Raw genomic sequence first — 19,023 nt, forward strand, 5'->3', positions numbered from 1 at the left:
AAACTTCCCTTTTGCCATTCAGACTTTTCAGATTTGTGAATTCTTTCATGTTGGACCTGAGTCAACCAGAGGGGATTCCCACAACTTTCTGCACTGCCACTAACTGCATCACTTGCATTTTGTTTTCTTTCTCATTTTTTTCCTTTTTGATTTGATTTTTCTTGTCCAGCATGATAATTGTGGAAATATGTATAGAAGAGTTGTTCATGTTTAACATATATTGGATTACTTATCATCCTCCTAGGGGAGGAGGGTGAGGGAGAAGAGAGGGAAAAAAATTGGAACAAATTTTTGCAAGACTGAATGTTAAAAATTATGCATATGTTTTGAAAATAAAAAGTTGTCCTTTTTGACAAATTCAACAACCTTGACTATTTTCCTACGCAAAACAAACACACCCAAAACAGAAAAGGAAGATTGTATATAAAACTATGTTGTTCAGCTTGGTTTTGTTTGTTTGTTTGTTTTTAAAGTATATTTCAGGCTTACCATGGTAATTCAGAACATTCTTCTGCCTTTTTTTTTTTCTATTTTAACAAATACTTATTGATGTTCTTTTGTTTCATTCTTCTGTTTTGGGGGAATCCTTGTCTATATTGCTTTTCTCCTTCTTTCCTCTTTTGCCTCCAAATAAATAAAAAAAGCTTCTTGTAACAAGTATAGCCAAGCAAAACAAAGCCATGTCTGAAAATGGATCTTCCTTTCTGCATTTGTAGTCGATTATCTGTCTGCCAGTAGATAAGATATGAATCTCCTGGGTTTGTCTGAATCGATCTTATTTGTCATTTATTATGGCATGATAATGTTCCTTTCCTTTCATATATTATAACTTATTTAACTACTCTTCAATCAATGGCATCAGCTTTATTTCCAGTTTTTTAATACAATAAAAAGTGGCCCTATAAAGAATTTTGTACATGTATTCTTTGTCTATTTCTTTGATCTCTTAAATATTTATGAACTAACATATTTATATGAGTATGTATTTTATTGAACATTTTTAATCAGTGGAGTAACATAAATCAGAGCTAGGTAAATTAATTTGACAGAACTGTTGATTAGCTAGGAAGCTATAGCAATAGTTAAAGCAAGAGAAAGAGTTAAAGAAAGCCTAAACTGAGAAAGTGACAGCTAGAGGGTTTTTTTTTTTTTTGGAGCAATTGAGGTTAATTGACTTGCCCGGGGTCATTCACTTAATAAGTGTCTGAGGCTGGATTTGAACTCGGGTCCTTTTGACACCAAGACCATTTCTCTATCCACTGAATCATTGGAACTAATAGTTTAAGCAAAAAGAAGGAGATGGAGGCAAGAAACACTTCAGTGCTATGTTTTATAGATTCTACATCAAAAATGATTTCATGTAGTGGTGAAGGAAGAAGAATTAAAAGTGACTGAATCTTCAAGTCTGAAGAAGTAAGAGATTGCTAGTGTCATTACTGAAAGAGAGATGGTTTAAAAGGGGAGAAATGATATTTAATTGTATTCATTGTGATTATGTTTCCAACTAGTCTGTGTCATGGGATTTATAATTGAATCAATAAAAATTCAGAATTATAGTAATGTAGAAAATTGTGGCAAAGAGGGTAGTAATCTAAGCCCTGATATCCTGGTCTGGGCCTAATTCAAGTCAATCCCCAAATAACTTAAGTCTGATATTAGAATAAAAAGAGACATGCATAGGTAATTCAATGGCTAACAAAAGTGGATACTTTTATCCATGGGAAAGAAAGAATATTCAGCAAGCATAAATATCAAGGACCCTGAACTAGTTGTGCTAAATGACTCTCTTGCCTCTCAGTTGCCTTCAGTGGTCCATCAGATAAGAACTTCTAATAGAACTGAAGGTTATTTTGTCCTGAGGAAGTTCTCTGGGTCAAATAAGTCTCAAGAAAGTTCCAATGCTTTTTAAGGAAAAACTAACATAACTTGCCTGAGTTCAAATCTTGCCTCTGATATATATTATGAGGTGACCATAGGCAAGCTGCTTGACACCTAAAAGACTCATGTAACTCTATAAGATTCTAAATTTCTAAGATCGTAGATTAAGAGTTGTAGAAGACCCTTAAAAGCCTTCTAGTCCCACTTCCTCACTTCGCAGAGGAAACTGAGGCCCAGAGAGGTTAAATAACTTGCCCAACATTATCCATTTAGTAAGTGACTGAGGTTGAATTTGAATCCAGGCCCTGTGATTCTAAATCCAGTGTTCTTACCCAATGTACCAAAGTTTCCAATCTGTACCAATGAAGGGGATTTCCATGAAGAATGGATAAATCATTCTGTGTAAGTCTGTACTGATGAAATATGGATTGGGCACCAATCAAAAGAAAGAAAAAGCATGAAAATGGTACCGGGTTCCAACAAGTAAATTAATATTATCAGAGACATATGAGAAGAACATAATGAAAGACAGACAGACAGAAACAAAGAGATAGAGACAGATAGCCAGGAAAGGACATAAAAAGAAGACAGAAACAGGTAGAAAGAAAGAGACTGAGAAAGAAAAAGATAGGGTTCTAACTATATCTCCTTTAAAAGAGCAATCCTGAACTGAGGTAGAATCAAGACCTCTAAAGTGAGGAGCCCCAGATGGAGATAAGGTTCAGTGTAATGGTAATGAGATAGAAAGAAGTATGGAATGGTATAAACTTCATCGTCAGAGGATTTGGGCAAGATTAGAAAGTATTAGAACACTAAAAAAAATCTGAAGTTGTAGTCAAGTCAATAAGTATTTAACTGCCTACTAAAAGCCCCTTCGGGATAGAATGCAGGCCTGGAGTCCTGTGTTAAAATCTGGTCTCAGACACTTACAAATTGTGGGACCCTAGGTAAGTCATTTAACGCTATTTTACCTCAGTTTCTTCATTTGTAAAATGAGTTGGAGAGGGAAATGGCAAACTACTCCAGTATCTTTGCCAAGAAAACCTCAAATGGGATCACAAAGAGTTGGACATGACTGAAAAATGATATAACAACAGCAATATGTGCTAAACATTAGAGATAAAAGGAAAGGAAAAACAGTTTTTGCTTTCAAAGAGTTTCAGAGTCTAATGGGAAGATGTTATGCAAATAATTAAACACAGACAAAATAGGTACAGAGTACTATACCATGAAATTAATTTTAGAAGACACACACCAATGTTAAGGAGCATTGGGGAAAACTTCTTGTATAAGGGGGGATTTCAGCTGGGACCTGAAACCAGAGAAATGAGGAGGCAGAGATGAAAAAAAAGAAAATCTCAGGAGAAAATGACTGGAATTGAGAAATGGAATATTATGTATAAGGAACAAGAGGAGACCAGTGTTATTGGTTTGAATATATGCAAGGGAGCAAATTATAAGAACATTGGAAAAGTAAGAGAGGTCAGATAGAAGTTGCATGACTTTCTCAAATCACACAGCTAGTAAATGTATTAAGACCAGATATCAACTCAAGTCTTCATGTCTTCAATCCAGCACTCTATCCATAATATCATTTCCTAGGTGGCAGTCAGAGTTAAGGATGTCTATCCAGATCAAGCACAATCACAAATCTAGAGCTCTTACTATGACAAAAATTTTCCAAAGGTCAACTATGCAGAACCATCATTGTGTTTTCAGCTCAGTGAGCCCATATAAGTTTCAACAATCTTATTTAGGTTTTGTTTATATAGATAGGATGAATAGAGGTGAATTTTTCCGAAAACAGAAAGAGAAGATAGTGATTTACACATGAAAGAATAGATGGCAGAAAGAGAAACAAGATATTAGTAAACACGAAAGCTACAGCTGATATCTCAAACCACAATTTATAGTGAGAGTAGGAACTAGGTCTACAATTAATACTGAAGCTTGATTTTGTAGACTAGTAAGTTATATGACCTGCTCATTTTAAATAAATGAAAGTGAAAAAGTTAAGCCAGAAAATTGCTTGAAACTATAACTATTTTAGGATTTCATATCATAGGATCATGTTTGTACATTTAGAACTAGAAGAAAACTCAGAAATTATTAGTCCAACCCACTTCCCCCGCTTCCGCCTCTTCTCCCCTGCTCCCCTCTCCCCCCCCCCCCCCCCCCTCCGCCTGCCCTCCACACACAGATGAGAAAACTGAGATCTACGGAAGGAAAGGGCTTTGCCTGAAGTCAAAGGATAAAAAGCAAGGACAGGATGTAAACGCAGTCACTCCAATTCCATCTTTCCACAATATCATGAATTAATAGCTAGCATTTATACAGCACATAAAAGTTTGCAAAAACACTTTAAAAGTATTTTATCCTTATAACAAACTTGGAAGGTATGTTATTCTCATTTTTCAGATGAAGAAACTGAACCTCAAAGAGCACTTCATTTTATACCTCTCTAAAAGAAAAAGCTTACCTTGTAATATTGTGTTTTAAAACTTTTTGCATCTCAGCCTTCTACAAAACCAGAACTTCTACAAGGGTAGAGATCAGTTCTTATCTAAGTTTATTATCTGTGAGTCTTAATGAGGATTAGTTGAAGCTGGCTCTTATAAGCAGTGGAATTATAGTCTTCTGCCAGACAATACCATCAGCCAAAGAATAACTTGGATAATAGCTACATTTTTGTCCAGAACTTCCCCCCTGTAGATTTTTAAAGCAGATGTTGAAAACTGTAGAAAATGCTGCCTTCAAAGAATTGGAAACTGAATAGATAGTTATCTGTTGGGGAATGGTTGAATAAGTTATGGCATATGAATATAATAGAATATATTAAGCTGATTTCAGAGAGACCTGGAGAGACTTACATGAACTGATGCTAAGTAAAGTGAGTAGAACCAAGAGAACATTGTATACAGCAACAAGAAGATTATGTGATGATCAACTCTGATGGATGTGGTTCTTTTCAGCAATGAGGTGATTCAGGACAATTCCAATAGACTTGTGATGGAGAGAGCCATCTGCATTTGAAGAGAGCCATCTGCATTTGAATATGGACCAAAACATAGTATTTTCACCTTTGTTATTGTTGCTTGCTTTCTTTCTAATTTTTTCCTCTTCTGATCTGATTTTTCTTGTATATAGTATGATAGATATGGAAATATATTTTGAATAATTGTACATGTTTAACATATATTGGATTACTTGTTATCCAGGGAAGAGGTTGGAGGAAGAGAAAACCATGATTCTAATATGAGTGACTTTTTTTTTACATAAATAAAAAATAAGTCTATATTAATTAAATGCATATATAATGATATATTTTACATATAATATATTATTGTATATTATATATAATGCCAATGATATATATATACACATATATATATTAGGCATTTAATAAAGGCTTATTGTTTGATGTCAGGTATTGTCCTGGTGCTAGAGCTACAAGAAAAAAAATTAACAAAACAAAACAAAAAAGGTCTCTCAAGGACCTTATGCTTTAAATATGTGGAAAGTAAGCATATGTAATTGTGAAGTGTTGGGGCACAGATATTAGCAGTTAAGGGAAAGCCTTAACTTTCTTGAGTTTTCAAGAAAACTTGAGGTTTTTAAGAGTGTGAGGAGGGAATACATTTCAGGTATGAAGGTTAGATTTTGAAAGCTCCAGAAAATGCTGCCTTTAAAAAAGAATACCAATTCCCCTGCCAAGGATGTAAACTTGTGTAACAAGATTATTTTGTGGACTCTAGCCTATCTAGCTAATTAAAATATTCAACATTATAATAAACAAATGGAAAATCATGATTATAATATGAGTACTGAGATAGAAAATGGAATGTCATATGTAAGAAACAGCAAGGAGGCAAGTTCAATTGGACTGTATAGTTTGTGAAAGGGAGTAATGCATAATAAGGCTAGGAAGGTAAATTGAAACCTTGTAGTGAGGAACTTTAAATGCTTTTGTATCTAATTCCACAGGCAATAATAGGGAATCACTTGGGTTTATATAGCAAGGAATGTGATCTCATTTGTACTTTAAGAATATCACTTTGGCAATGCTGTGGGGGACTAATTAGATAGGAAAGATTATAAATCCGGATGAGAAATGATGGGGACTTGAATTAACACTGTGGTCATTTAACAGAAAAAAAGGAATGTATGTGAGAGATGCTGTGAAGAAGAAACTGGCTGAATTTGGCAACTGACTGAATATGTCACATAAGGGAGAAAAAAGAATAAGAATGACTCTAAAGTTGAAAAAGTAAGTATCTAGAAAAATGGTGGTTCCTTTATCCATCTTGTTAGGGGAGCTGAAAATAAGGGCTGATTTTGGGGAAAAGATAATCAGTTCTGTTTTTAACATGTTAGGTCTAGATGCCTAGGTGATATTACATTCAACATATTCAATAATTGGTTATGCAGGGTTAGAATTTAGAAAATAGAATAGAGCTAGATTTCCAGATATGGGAGTCATTTGTATATAGATGATAAATGAACCCATAAAAACTGATGAGATCACCCTGAAAGAAAGAATATGGAGAAAATAAGAGCTTAAAACAGGACCTTAAAACATACTCATAGGCTCTCTTCTCTTTTCCCTCATAGGAGCATGCAATCTGATATAGGTTATACATGTACAATCACCATAATAGAGATTAAAGGAAAAAAGAAAAAGACCTTTATAAAAATATTTAGAACAGGTCTTTTGTGGTACCAAAGAATTGGAAATTGAAGGAACATCCAACAAATTAGAACTGGCTAAACAAATTGTAATATGTGATTTTGATGGAATACTATTGTGTTATAAGAAATAATGAACAGGATAGTTTCAAAAAACCTAGGAGGACTTATGTAAATTGATGCAAAGTGAAATGAACAGAACCAAGAGAACATTGTATACAGTAACAGCAATATGGTACAATGTTTGACTACAAATAATTTAGCTATTCTCAGCAATAACAATGATTCAAGTCACAATTCTGAAGAACTTATGATGAAAAATGCTATTCACCTCCAGGGAAAGAACTAATGGAGTCCGAGTGCATATTGAAGCATACTTTATTTTTTTCTATTAGTCTTGGGTTTTTTAAGTCTGTATTTTCTCTTGCAGCATAACCAAAAAACAAATTTTATTTTAAAAATTTTAATAATAGCTTTTAATTTTCAAAATATATACAAAGATAGTTTTCAACATTCACCCTTGGAAAACCCTGCATTCCAACTTTATCTCTCTTTCTTCCCCCAAACCCCCTCTCCTAGATAGATAGGAATCCAATATTTGTTAAACATGTGAAATTCTATATATATTTCCACATTTATCATGCTACACAAGAAAAAATCAAGTTAAAAAAAAGCAAGCAAACAACAACAAAAATGATACAAATACTATATTGTGATCTACATTCAGCCCCACAGCCTTCTTTCTGAATGGAGATGGCTCTCTCCATCACAAGTCCATTGGAATTGGCCTGAATCATCTCACTGTTGAATAGAGCCAAGTCCATCAGTGTTGATCATTACATAGTTTTGTTGCCACTGTGTACAATGTTCTTTTGGTTCTACTCACTTAATTTAGCATCAGTTCATGTTAAGTTTCTCCAGTCCTTTCTGAAATCATCTTGCTGATCATTTCTTATTAATATTCCATAACATTCATCCATAATTTAGTCATTCCCCAACTGATAAACATTCACTCCAGTTTCCATTTTCTGGCCAATACAAAAAGTGCCATTACAAACATTTTTGTACATGTGGTTCCTTTTCCCTGTTTTATAATCTGGAGCAAAGAATATGCAATGTTTGATAGCCTTTTGGACATAGTTCCAAATTGCTTTGCAGGATGATTGGATCAGTTCACAACTCTATCAACAATGCATATGAGTCCCAATTTTCACACATTCCCTCCAACATTTATCATTATCCTTTCCTATCATCTTAGCTAATCTGGGAAGTATATAATGGTACCTCAGAGTTGTGTTAATTTTCATGTATGAAAATATTTTGCATGACTGCAAATGTGTAGTCTATCAAATTGCTTGTTTTCTCAAAGAGAGAGGAGGAAAGAGGGCGAACTCAAAATGTTAAAAGACAAAAGTTAAAAATTTTTGTTGATGTGTAATTGAGAAAAATAAAATAAACATTAAATATAAAAGCAACAACAGAAAGATATCCAGTGAGCAAGAATGAGAATTATGTACAAGAAGTACATAATGTTTGTGTTTTCTTATTTTGATGGCATTTTTCTCAATGAATCTATAAAAACAAATCTATTATAGTAGTAGAGATCTGACTACTTCTCTGTTAACATCTTTCTGTGACTGAATCACAAAACTATTAACACATTTTGTTAGATACCAAAGCAATAAGAAGAATTTACATTCTTCTACATTACAATGAAGAAGGTCATTGGCTCAGTTTTTCTTTTTTCTTCATTACAGTCTTCCAAGATAGAATACCAGTTTCCTTTAAGAAATTAAGGCCCACAGAAGAATCTGCAATTAGTTATGTTCCCAATATTAAAAATCTAATTAGCTTAAGTCTTAGTAATGAAGTTCAGTAAATTCACACAAAAGGGTGTGTCAGCTATTATCTAGTTAAACTGTTAAAAAAAAAACAAAAAAAAAACTAACAACCCAAGTAGTCTAACCAATTATTTAAATTTTTTTCCATTTAATAGTATTTCATTTTTTCTAATTATATGTAAAAATAGCTTTTAGCATTTACTTTTATAAAATTTTGATTTGCATTTTTTCTCCTTTTCTCTCCCCCCTCACTAAGGTGGCAAGCAATCTGACATAGGTTATACATGTGCAATCATCATAAGCATATTTCCACATCAGTCTAAAAACCATGAGAAAGAAAAAAAATGTGAAAATACGATGCTTTTGTATTGGACTACCTGCCAACTAGGGGAGGAGGTGGGGGGAAGGAGGAGAAAATTTGGAACAAAAGGTTTTGCAAAGATTAATGTTAGAAAAATTACCCATGCAGATGCTTTGTAAATAAAAAGCTTTAGTTAAAAAAAAAAAGAAAAGAAAATACTATGCTTTGATCTACTGTTCTTTCTCTAAATGTGGATTGTATATCTCTTTCTTAGATCACTGTGTTTTTGAGAAGAGTTAAGTCTATCAAAATAAACATTTTGATCATCAAACAGTATTGCTATTACTGTGTACAATGTTCTCCTGTGAACCAATGATTTTTTTTTTCCCAGAAAGGTGACAATTGGAAGGAGAGGGAAGTAGTATGTGTGAATATTTTTGAGGCAAAAAAAAAAAAAAGTGATATTACATAGTGATACGACTTGTCAGAAAAATAGCTTCTTATAGGCCAAAAGCCACACACCCATAAAAGATAAATATCTATTCTGATTCAATGTTGTGGATAGAAATATTGGATTCTTAAGCAAAAATTTCAGTAAAGATCATTTTGATATTTGTTAGTAAAAAACAAAATCACAGTCCTCTTATTCCAAAGCCAGAAACTCATTTAAATCTCTTACTCTCTGTTCCTGTTACCTCCTACCATCAGACCAGATCCACAAAAATAATAATTAACCTTCTTCAAACTGAGTTTCAGTAGGTAACTCTTTCAGATTAAGAAAGATTAACTCAGTGGGAATAATATATAAAAATTCAGCGTTTCATTAAATTTTTCTTTTTGTTTAATTTTCTATAAATTATTTTGTTTATCTAACGAATAAGCTTTTTTTTCCTCCCTCTTATCTCCCTACCAATCTTTTTTTATTTTCAAAAACATTTTTTTTTAAGATTTTGAGTTCCAATTTTTTTTCTCCCTCCCTCTCTTCTCTTTCCCCTCATAGGAGCATGCAATCTGATATAGGTTATACATGTACAATCATCTTAAACATATTTCTATATTAGTAATGTTGTGAAAGATAAGTCAGAACAAAAGGGAAAAGCCATGAGAAACAAAAAACAAAAAAACAAAAAAATGAAAATAGTATGCTTTAATCCGCATTCAGTCTCCATAGTTCTTTCTCAGGATACGATTGTCATTTTCTATCTCAAGTCTATTGGAATTGTTTTGGATCACTGCATCACTGAGAAGAGTTAAGTCTATCATAGATGATGATCACACAATCTTGCTGTTACTGTTTACAATATTCTCCTGGTTCTGCTTATTTCACTCAGCATGAGTTCATGTCTTTCCAGGATTTTCTGAAATCAGCCTGCTCATCATTTCTTATAGAACAAAAATATTGCATTATTTGTATATATCACAACTTATTCAGCCATTACCCAATTGATGAGCATCCACTCAATTTCATGAATATGTGCATACTTATAGACAACCCACAGTTCTTGTGAGAGAATAAAGCAAGTATCACATCCAAATAGCAATCCTGAGTGAAACAAGACTGGAAAATGAAGGCCAGCTTTAAATAAAATCAGAACTTGAAACTGGATACATGTTTTCCTGGAGTGGCCACAGTGAAGGGGAATGTCATGAAGCTGGTGTAGATTTTGCAATCAAAACAAGGTAAACAAGCTTGTATGTCTACCAAAAGGAGTTAACAACAGATTCATGACAATGTGACTGCCACTTGAAGTAAAATGCTACAGCATCATCAGTACCTATGACCCAATCCTGACAAACCTTGAGATCAAAGAAAAATTTTATGAAGACCTGGGTACATTTATTATCAATGTGCCAAAAGAGAATAAACTGATAATTCTGGGTGACTCTAAGCCAAGAGTAGGTTTAAACATGGCAAGAGTCCTTGGGAGGAATGGAGTTGGAAAAAACAATATCAATGTCACTTATTGTTGAACACTTGTGTGTCTCATGACCTCATTACCAATACTGTCTCTAAACATAATAAAACTAAATGAATGCACCCTTGCAGCAAACGTTGGCATTTAATAGATTATGTGATTTTAAGGAAAAGAGACAGACAGGATATGAGAGTGACAAAGGTAACGTGTGGCAAAGAATGCTGGACCAATCATAGATTTATCCCTTCCAAGTTGAATATTTACTTCAACAAAAGTGGCAGGCCCCAAAGCAAAAAGACTACTAGAAGAAATAATGTCAACAAATTAGACTATGTCTCTGAGGGGGAATAGTTTATTGCAAATGTGAAGGATAAATTGAGCCAACAGACAGTTGACAAAAATAGAATAGAAAAGAAGTGAGCAGCTTTCAGAGATTTGGTATACAGAATTACCTTTATTCATCTTGGTTAGAAACTCACAAACATCCAGACTGATTTGATAGATATGATGGGAAATTCAGAAGCTCCTATGTGAAAAAAATGACTATTCTACAGGGTATACCAGCAGGTACATCTATCTCTAAGACGATAACATTCAATTCTATCAAAAGTAAAGTGCAATAAAAATTTGGCAGATGAAATTCTGTTTTATGTTGATAGTAACAATCCAAAGTGTTTTTTATTATGCATTGAAGGCTATTTGTGGACAAAAGACCTATGGTGAATCTCAATTACTCAATGCTGATGGAGCCACATTGATTAATGATAATGACATGATCCTACAGAAATGGGCTGAACATTTCAATAGTGTTCACAACAGACTGCCATCAATCAATGCTGAAGTCTTTGACTGTTTACCTCAGATTAAAATCAATCCCTCCCTAGCTGAAATTCCAACTGGAGAAGAAGTTTTGAATGCTATTAAGCTCCTTTTGTATGGTGAAGGACTGGGTGCTAATTCTATTCCAGCTGATATTTATAAGGTAGGGCATCCATCACTCATACAAAAACTGAGTGAAATTTTTTGGACTATATGGCAAGAGGAAGTTATTCCCCAGGAGTTCAAAAACACCTCCATTTTCTATCTCTATAAATATAAAGGGAATAGATTATTCTGTGATGATAACAGGGGAGTATCTCTTTTAGTAACTACTGGTAAGATTCTTGACAGAGTCCTCCTTAATAGACTGATCCTACACCTGAAAAGTCATCTATCTAAGATCTAGTGTGACTTCAGAAAGGATTGAGGAACAATTGATATGTTTGCTGCCTGACAAATCCAGGAGAAATGCCAGGAGCAGAACAGAAGTCTGGACACATTTGTAGATCTAGCCAAGGCTTTTGATAGTCAGTAGGAAGGGCTTATAGAAAAATATATCAAAATTTGGTTGTCCAGAAAAATTGATCAGTATTTCATTTTGGCTTGCTTGTCCAGGATATGGACAAGGAACAATGTTCTTGAGCTTTCCCAATCACCAAAGGAGTAAAACAAAACGCTCATGCTTTCTAGCATGATGTTTTCAGTCATGTTGTCATGCATCTTTAATGAAGACAAACATGGCATCAAAGTCAGCCACTGTTCTGTTGGTAAAATTTTCAACTTGAAAAGGCTACAAGCCAAAAGTAAAGTCTAGAAAGTGTTGGTGCATGATTTGTCATTTGCAGATGACTGGACACTCATGCAATAAAATATATATTGATGTTTTGCTCCTTGTGCTAATTTTAGCATAACAATTAACGCTAAGAAAGCACAAATATTCCATCAGTCAATGCCATACTATCCATATATGGAACCATTGGTTACAGTAAATGGAGAAGTTTTAAATGCTCTGGATAAATTCACTGTCCTTGAGCATATATTTAAAACCATCAGTAAGCATCATATGCAAGGGGGAAAAACTGGAACCTTTCCCAGTAAGATCTGGAGTGAAGCAAGGTTGCCCTCTATCACCATTATTTTTTAATATCGTATTAGAAACACTAGCCTCGGCAATAAGAGTCGAGAAAGATATTAAAGGAATTAGAGTAGGCAATGAAGAAACCAAACTATCACTCTTTGCAGATGATATGATGGTATACCTAGAGAACCCCAGAGATTCTACTAAAAAGCTATTAGAAATAATTCATAATTTTAGCAAAGTAGCTGGCTACAAAATAAATCCCCATAAATCCTCAGCATTTTTATACATCACCAACAAAACCCAATAGCAAGAGATACAAAGAGAAATTCCATTCAGAATAACTGTTGATACCATAAAATATTTGGGAATCTATCTACCAAAGGAAAGTCAGGAATTATATGGGCAAAATTATAAAAAAGTCTCCACACAAATAAAGTCAGACTTAAATAATTGGAAAAATATTAAGTGCTCTTGGATCGGCCAAGCGAACATAATAAAGATGACAATACTCCCTAAACTAATCTATTTAGTGATATACCAATCAGACTTCCAAGAAAATATTTTAATGATCTAGAAAAAATAACAACAAAATTCATATGGAACAATAAAAAGTCGAGAATCTCAAGGGAATTAATGAAAAAAAAAATCAAATGAAGGTGGCCTAGCTGTACCTGATCTAAAATTATATTATAAAGCAGCAGTCACCAAAACCATTTGGTATTGGCTAAGAAATAGATTAGTGGATCAGTGGAAAAGGTTAGGTTCACAAGACAGAATAGTCAACTATAGCAATCTAGTGTTTGACAAACCCAAAGCCCCTAATTTCTGGGAAAAGAATTCATTATTTGATAAAAACTGCTGGGACAATTGGAAATTAGTATGGCAGAAATTAGGCATGGACCCACACTTAACACCATATACCAAGATAAGATCAAAATGGGTCCATGACCTAGGCATAAAGAACGAGATTATAAATAAATTAGAGGAACATAGGATAGTTTATTTCTCAGACTTGTGGAGGAGAAAGAAATTTGTGACCAAAGATGAACTAGAGGCCATTACTGATCACAAAATAGAAAATTTTGATTACATCAAATTAAAAAGCCTTTGTACAAATAAAACTAATGCAAACAAGATTAGAAGGGAAGCAACAAACTGGGAAAACATCTTCACAGTTAAAGGTTCTGATAAAGGCCTCATTTCCAAAATATATAGAGAACTGACTCAAATTTATAAGAAATCAAGCCATTCTCCAATTGATAAATGGTCAAAGGATATGAACAGACAATTTTCAGAGGATGAAATTGAAACTATTACCACTCATATGAAAAAGTGTTCCAAATCATTATTGATCAGAGAAATGCAAATTAAGACAACTCTGAGATACCACTACACACCTGTCAGATTGGCTAAGATGACAGGAAAAAATAATGATGAATGTTGGAGGGGATGTGGGAAAACTGGGACACTAATGCATTGTTGGTGAAGTTGTGAACGAATCCAACCATTCTGGAGAGCAATCTGGAATTATGCCCCAAAATTATCAAATTGTGCATACCCTTTGATCCAGCAGTGTTTCTATTGGGCTTATATCCCAAAGAAATACTAAAGAAGGGAAAGGGACCTGTATGTGCCAAAATGTTTGTGGCAGCCCTGTCTATAGTGGCTAGAAACTGGAAATTGAATGGATGCCCATCAATTGGAGAATGGCTGGGTAAATTGTGGTATATGAATGTTATGGAATATTATTGTTCTGTAAGAAATGACCAGCAGGATGAATACAGAGAGGACTGGCAAGACTTACATGAACTGAAGCTAAGTGAAATGAGCAGAACCAGGAGATCATTATACACTTCGACAACGATATTGTATGAGGATATATTTTGATGGAAGTGGATTGCTTTGACAAAGAGACCTAACTGAGTTTCAATTGATAAATGACGGACAAAAGCAGCTACACACAAAGAAAGAACACTGGGAAACGAATGTGAACTATCTGCATTTTTGTTTTTCTTCCCGGGTTATTTATACCTTCTGAATCCAATTCTCCCTATGCAACAAGAGAACTGTTCGGTTCTGCAAACATATATTGTATCTAGGATATACTACAACATATCCAACACATAAAGGACTGCTTGCCATCTAGGGGAGGGGGTGGAGGGAAGGAGGGGAAAAAAATCGGAACAGAAACGAGTGCAAGGGATAATGTTGTAAAAAAAAAATTACCCTGGCATGGATTCTGTCAATATAAAGTAATTATTAAATAAAAATTAAATAAATAAATAAATAGATAGATAAATAAATAAATGAATGAATGAATGAATGAATGAATAAATTCACTTTCCTTGACAGGATATTTCTCAGGGATGTACACTTTGATTATGAGGTTAACACATGCATTGCCAGAACTAGCTTAGTATTTGAGAGTATCTGAAGGAAAGTGTGGGTGAAGAGAGGTATTAGATAAACTACTAAACTTAAGGTCTACTAAGAATTGTGCATTTCCTTTGGGCTGGCCACATTGTTTGAATGCCAAATATATGCTTGCCAAAAAGATTATTTTATGGAGAATTCACACAAGGCAAGTGCTCACGTGGTGATCAGAAAAAGCAATACAAGGACACTCTCATGTTCTATCTTAAGAACTTTAGAATGATTGCATGACATGGAGAAACTGGCACAGAACCACCCATCATGGTGTGCCCTCATCAAAGAAGATGCTGTGCTTTAGAAGCAAAGCAGAATTGAATTATCCTGAGATGTGGAAAATTAGAGAATCCACCCCAAATGTTCACAGGGAATGATCTGTAACAAAGGATTCTGAGTTCATATTGGTCTGATCAACCAGAATCAGACGATTCAGAAGTGATGTCATTTTTGGTCTTCTTTGGAAATGAAAGACAAAACTCACACATATATACATATACATCTACACACACATACACACACACACACACACACACACACACACACACACACCCCTCAAATGCTATCAGTGATGACAGATACACAAAAAGTCCCCAGGTTTATCAGCATAGACAACTATTATGTATTTCTTGGAAATCATGTGACTTGCCTATGTTCTCTTGTTTTCATAGCAGTTCTCCCCTGATTTGTAATCCAATTTTTTTTTTTTTACTACTACTGCTAGCCCCCTGATTGAACACCTCCAGTGATAGGGAATTCATTTTCTCACAAATGTTGGAGAACCCTAATTATCAGATAGTTCCTTCGTATGTGGATCTGAAATCTATCTTAAAATTTAAACTTATTGGTCCTAGTTCTGTCCTCTGGATTAAGAGAACAAACCTGGAAACATATTTCTTCTAGCTTGCATGAAAGTCAGTCAATCAGAAAACATTGTATTAAGCACCTACTATTTGCCCAGCATGGTACCAAGTAACGCAGATAGAAAGAAAATAAAAATCAATCCTTGCACTCAAGGAGTTTGCAACCTATGGAGGACCTATACGGAACACCCCTTGCTTTACCACACAAAAGTCTATGGAATAAACAATAAGCAAACCAGCACTGAGTCATATTAAGCTTATATAAGGTTAGTGAAAAATCCTTTATTTTAAAAAACAAAAAGCACAAAGCTCAAAAACAACTCTGACTAATCCAGTGCTCTCCAATTCTATACTTCTGAAAATGATTTTTTTGAACTTAAATGCCAAACATTATGTTTATCCTTAATGAATTTTATTTTGGTCATTTCAGTTCAGCATGAAAAATTTCAAATATTTGTTTTTATGAATTTTGTTAGCTATTTTATTCAGTTTTGTGTCATTTGCAGGTTTGAATAACACTTCTGTAATACAATAAGGTTAAACTAAGTTTTGTTCAAACTCATTTACATTGAGTTTTAAGCTTTGCAAAGTTTAAACAACCTCATAATAACTCTGAAAAGTAGTAGTATAATCACTATTATTCCAGGTTAACAGTTAAGAAAACTGAGACTTAGAGAAGTCCCATGACTCATATAAATTCAAGAAATTCCCAAGTGTCAGAATAAAGTACTCCATATTTGAATGACTTTTCTCCACTGCTCAGTTAATTTATCAAAATAGTGAAGATTGTTTCATCAACAACCAGCATACACTAAACCATTTTTAGACTGTTATTAAAGAAAAATGGTTGGCTTACTTGTTATCCTGCCATGATCATAATATAATTACTATCAGTTACTGCTGATACCTTTTGGGATTCTTTATACATCTGAAACGTGGGCATGGATTTGACTTGACAAGAGGTGGCCACCTCCTAGGAAAGAGAAAAAAAAATGGTGGATGTCAATCACTAATGTATATCTCCTCTATAACAGGGTATCCTATCTTTCAGATTACTCTTTACTATATCATACTGAATGCCCTGAAGTAATCATGAATTACTGCTAATAGGAGTATATTCTATTGGTGGGCTTGAACTTATTTCTTTTGACAAGAAGCAGGGCCCTGTGACAAATTTTCCTACTCTCCGATAATTCCTTGCATCTTGACAACCAAGAAACTGTGCCAGTCCCATATGAATGCTTCAGGCGTTCAGCAAATTCTTTCCGCATGATGGGGTTAATAATGGGAGAAGCAATTAGGAGGGGAGACAGAGAGTTCCATTCTATCCAACCTTGTAAGGGTTTTCTGGGATATACCTTACATAGCCTTGAAATAAGTAAGAGATAAGAAACAATTAAGATAGCTCTAGAATGCATTCAAATTTGATAATAGTAAAAATTCATAGAAGATATATATATATATATATATATATTTCTCATTTGATCTTTACAGCCACTCTCTGAAGTAGGTAGCACAACTGTTATTGTTCCTTCCCATTTTATAGTTATACGAAACTGAGGGTCAGAGTTTCTATTGAGACAATACTGTTTGAGCAGTTTTGATGGATGAAAAACAGATTCAACATTTTATATAAGAATGACAAACTTATTTACTTCAAAAAAGCAAGACAAATCCCATTCAAAGTTGTGGATTTATGTTGTTTCAAAAATTGAATTTGGAATGTGGGACATTTTTAAAAATTATATCTCACTCTAATTACAAACTTAATGAATTCTCTTCTACAAAGAACAAATCTAAGTTTATGTTCAGCAGAATTAAAAAAAAAAATCACAAAAAAAAAAATGGACATTGAGGTGGTACAGTAGATAGAGCATTGTAGAGTCAGGAGAACTTGAGTTCTAATGCCAGCTCAGATATTTACTAACTGTAACCCTGGGCAAGCTTCCAAAAAACAAAACAAAACAAAACAAAAATAAGTAAATGAATAAATAAATAATGGAAAATTATCAGGAATGCTTAGTGAGGTGAACGAGAAAGCTGGCCTCAAAGGCAAGAAGACAGTCTACTTGTGGTGTATGGGGATATATGGTATAACATCCAAATTGATATGTACATGCATGATAATTTGAAGAGAAAGAACTGGATGTTAACAATTGTGGGTATTAAAAGACAACTCTTGACCTGAGACTTGGAAAGAAGCCAGGGATTTTAAGAAGTGGAAAAGATAAAGAGATGGGAGTATAATCCAAGGTTGCAGGACAGGCCTGATGCAGAAGATGGAATACCCACCATCACAGCTATCAGGAAGCTTTGACTGGAATGACAGTATATGAAATAGGGGGGTCATATAAAATGAAACTGAAATGTTAAGTGGGACCCAGATTGTGTAGGGCTTTAAATTCAGGTATTCTATCCTAGAGGCAATAGAAATATTAACACTTAACTAATGCCAAACACTATTCTAAGCTTTAGGGATAGAAAAAGGGCAAATCCCCCTCCCCCACCTCCACCCCCCACTCCCGGCCCAAAAAAAAAAAAAAAAAAAAAAAACTAACTAAACTAAACTAAAAAGCAAAGCACAAAAAATATATTTCGTGTTCTCCTGGACTCTAACTGGGAAGACAATATGAAGACAACCGAAGAACAAGTTATGTGAAGAATAAATTGGGAATTATAAACAGAGAGAAGGCACTAAAATTAGATTAAGAAAGGCTTCTTGTAGAATGTAGGATATTACAGCAAAATGATCCTTGAGGGCAGGGATGAGTTCTTTTTTTTTTTTTTTTTTTGTATTTGTAACTTTTGTGCCTAATATAAAATATTGTTGAAATGAACTAAAACTTCATCATGTTAGCAACTGCAGACATTAAACCAAATAAAATCATCAGAAGAGGATATTTGATATTTCATTTCAAATGGCTAAGAGAGAATGCTGCTAGAACCTCAGTCTGACTGGATAGTATTTGATTTGGCTGACTTGAAGAGAAATAAGATATTTCCAATGAATTGTTGGCATTTTGGAAGAAGCTTGAAATATGATCATCTTTCTGCATCCTAACTATGTTAGTGACTTTGAGAGACTCCAAATTATTTCATAATCTCAATTAATGAATCACAGATGATGAGTCAACATACTTTCACAAAACATACTTGATTCTTTTGTTTTGAGTAGGATAATCTACTGTAAATAACTGATCAAAATTTTTTT

The 19,023-nt window shown here is 34.0% G+C and overlaps 1 protein-coding gene across 2 annotated transcripts in view; it reads right to left on the bottom strand.

Annotated features, from left to right (window-relative positions):
• The window catches only part of TXNDC8 (thioredoxin domain containing 8), a 58,822-nt gene that overhangs the window by 20,455 nt on the left and 19,344 nt on the right, over window positions 1-19,023 (bottom strand). Inside the window, exon 4 of one of the 2 annotated variants that reach the window (XM_051962538.1) lies at window positions 16,720-16,785. The exons of the other annotated variant lie outside the window; for it this stretch is intronic. Within the exon in view, the coding sequence (XP_051818498.1) occupies window positions 16,720-16,785 (66 nt within the window). The remainder of the gene's footprint in view (window positions 1-16,719; window positions 16,786-19,023) is intronic. 2 annotated transcript variants of the gene reach the window in all.

The sequence above is a fragment of the Antechinus flavipes genome, chromosome 1 (genome assembly GCF_016432865.1).
Source record: "Antechinus flavipes isolate AdamAnt ecotype Samford, QLD, Australia chromosome 1, AdamAnt_v2, whole genome shotgun sequence".
Taxonomy (NCBI): domain Eukaryota; kingdom Metazoa; phylum Chordata; class Mammalia; order Dasyuromorphia; family Dasyuridae; genus Antechinus; species Antechinus flavipes.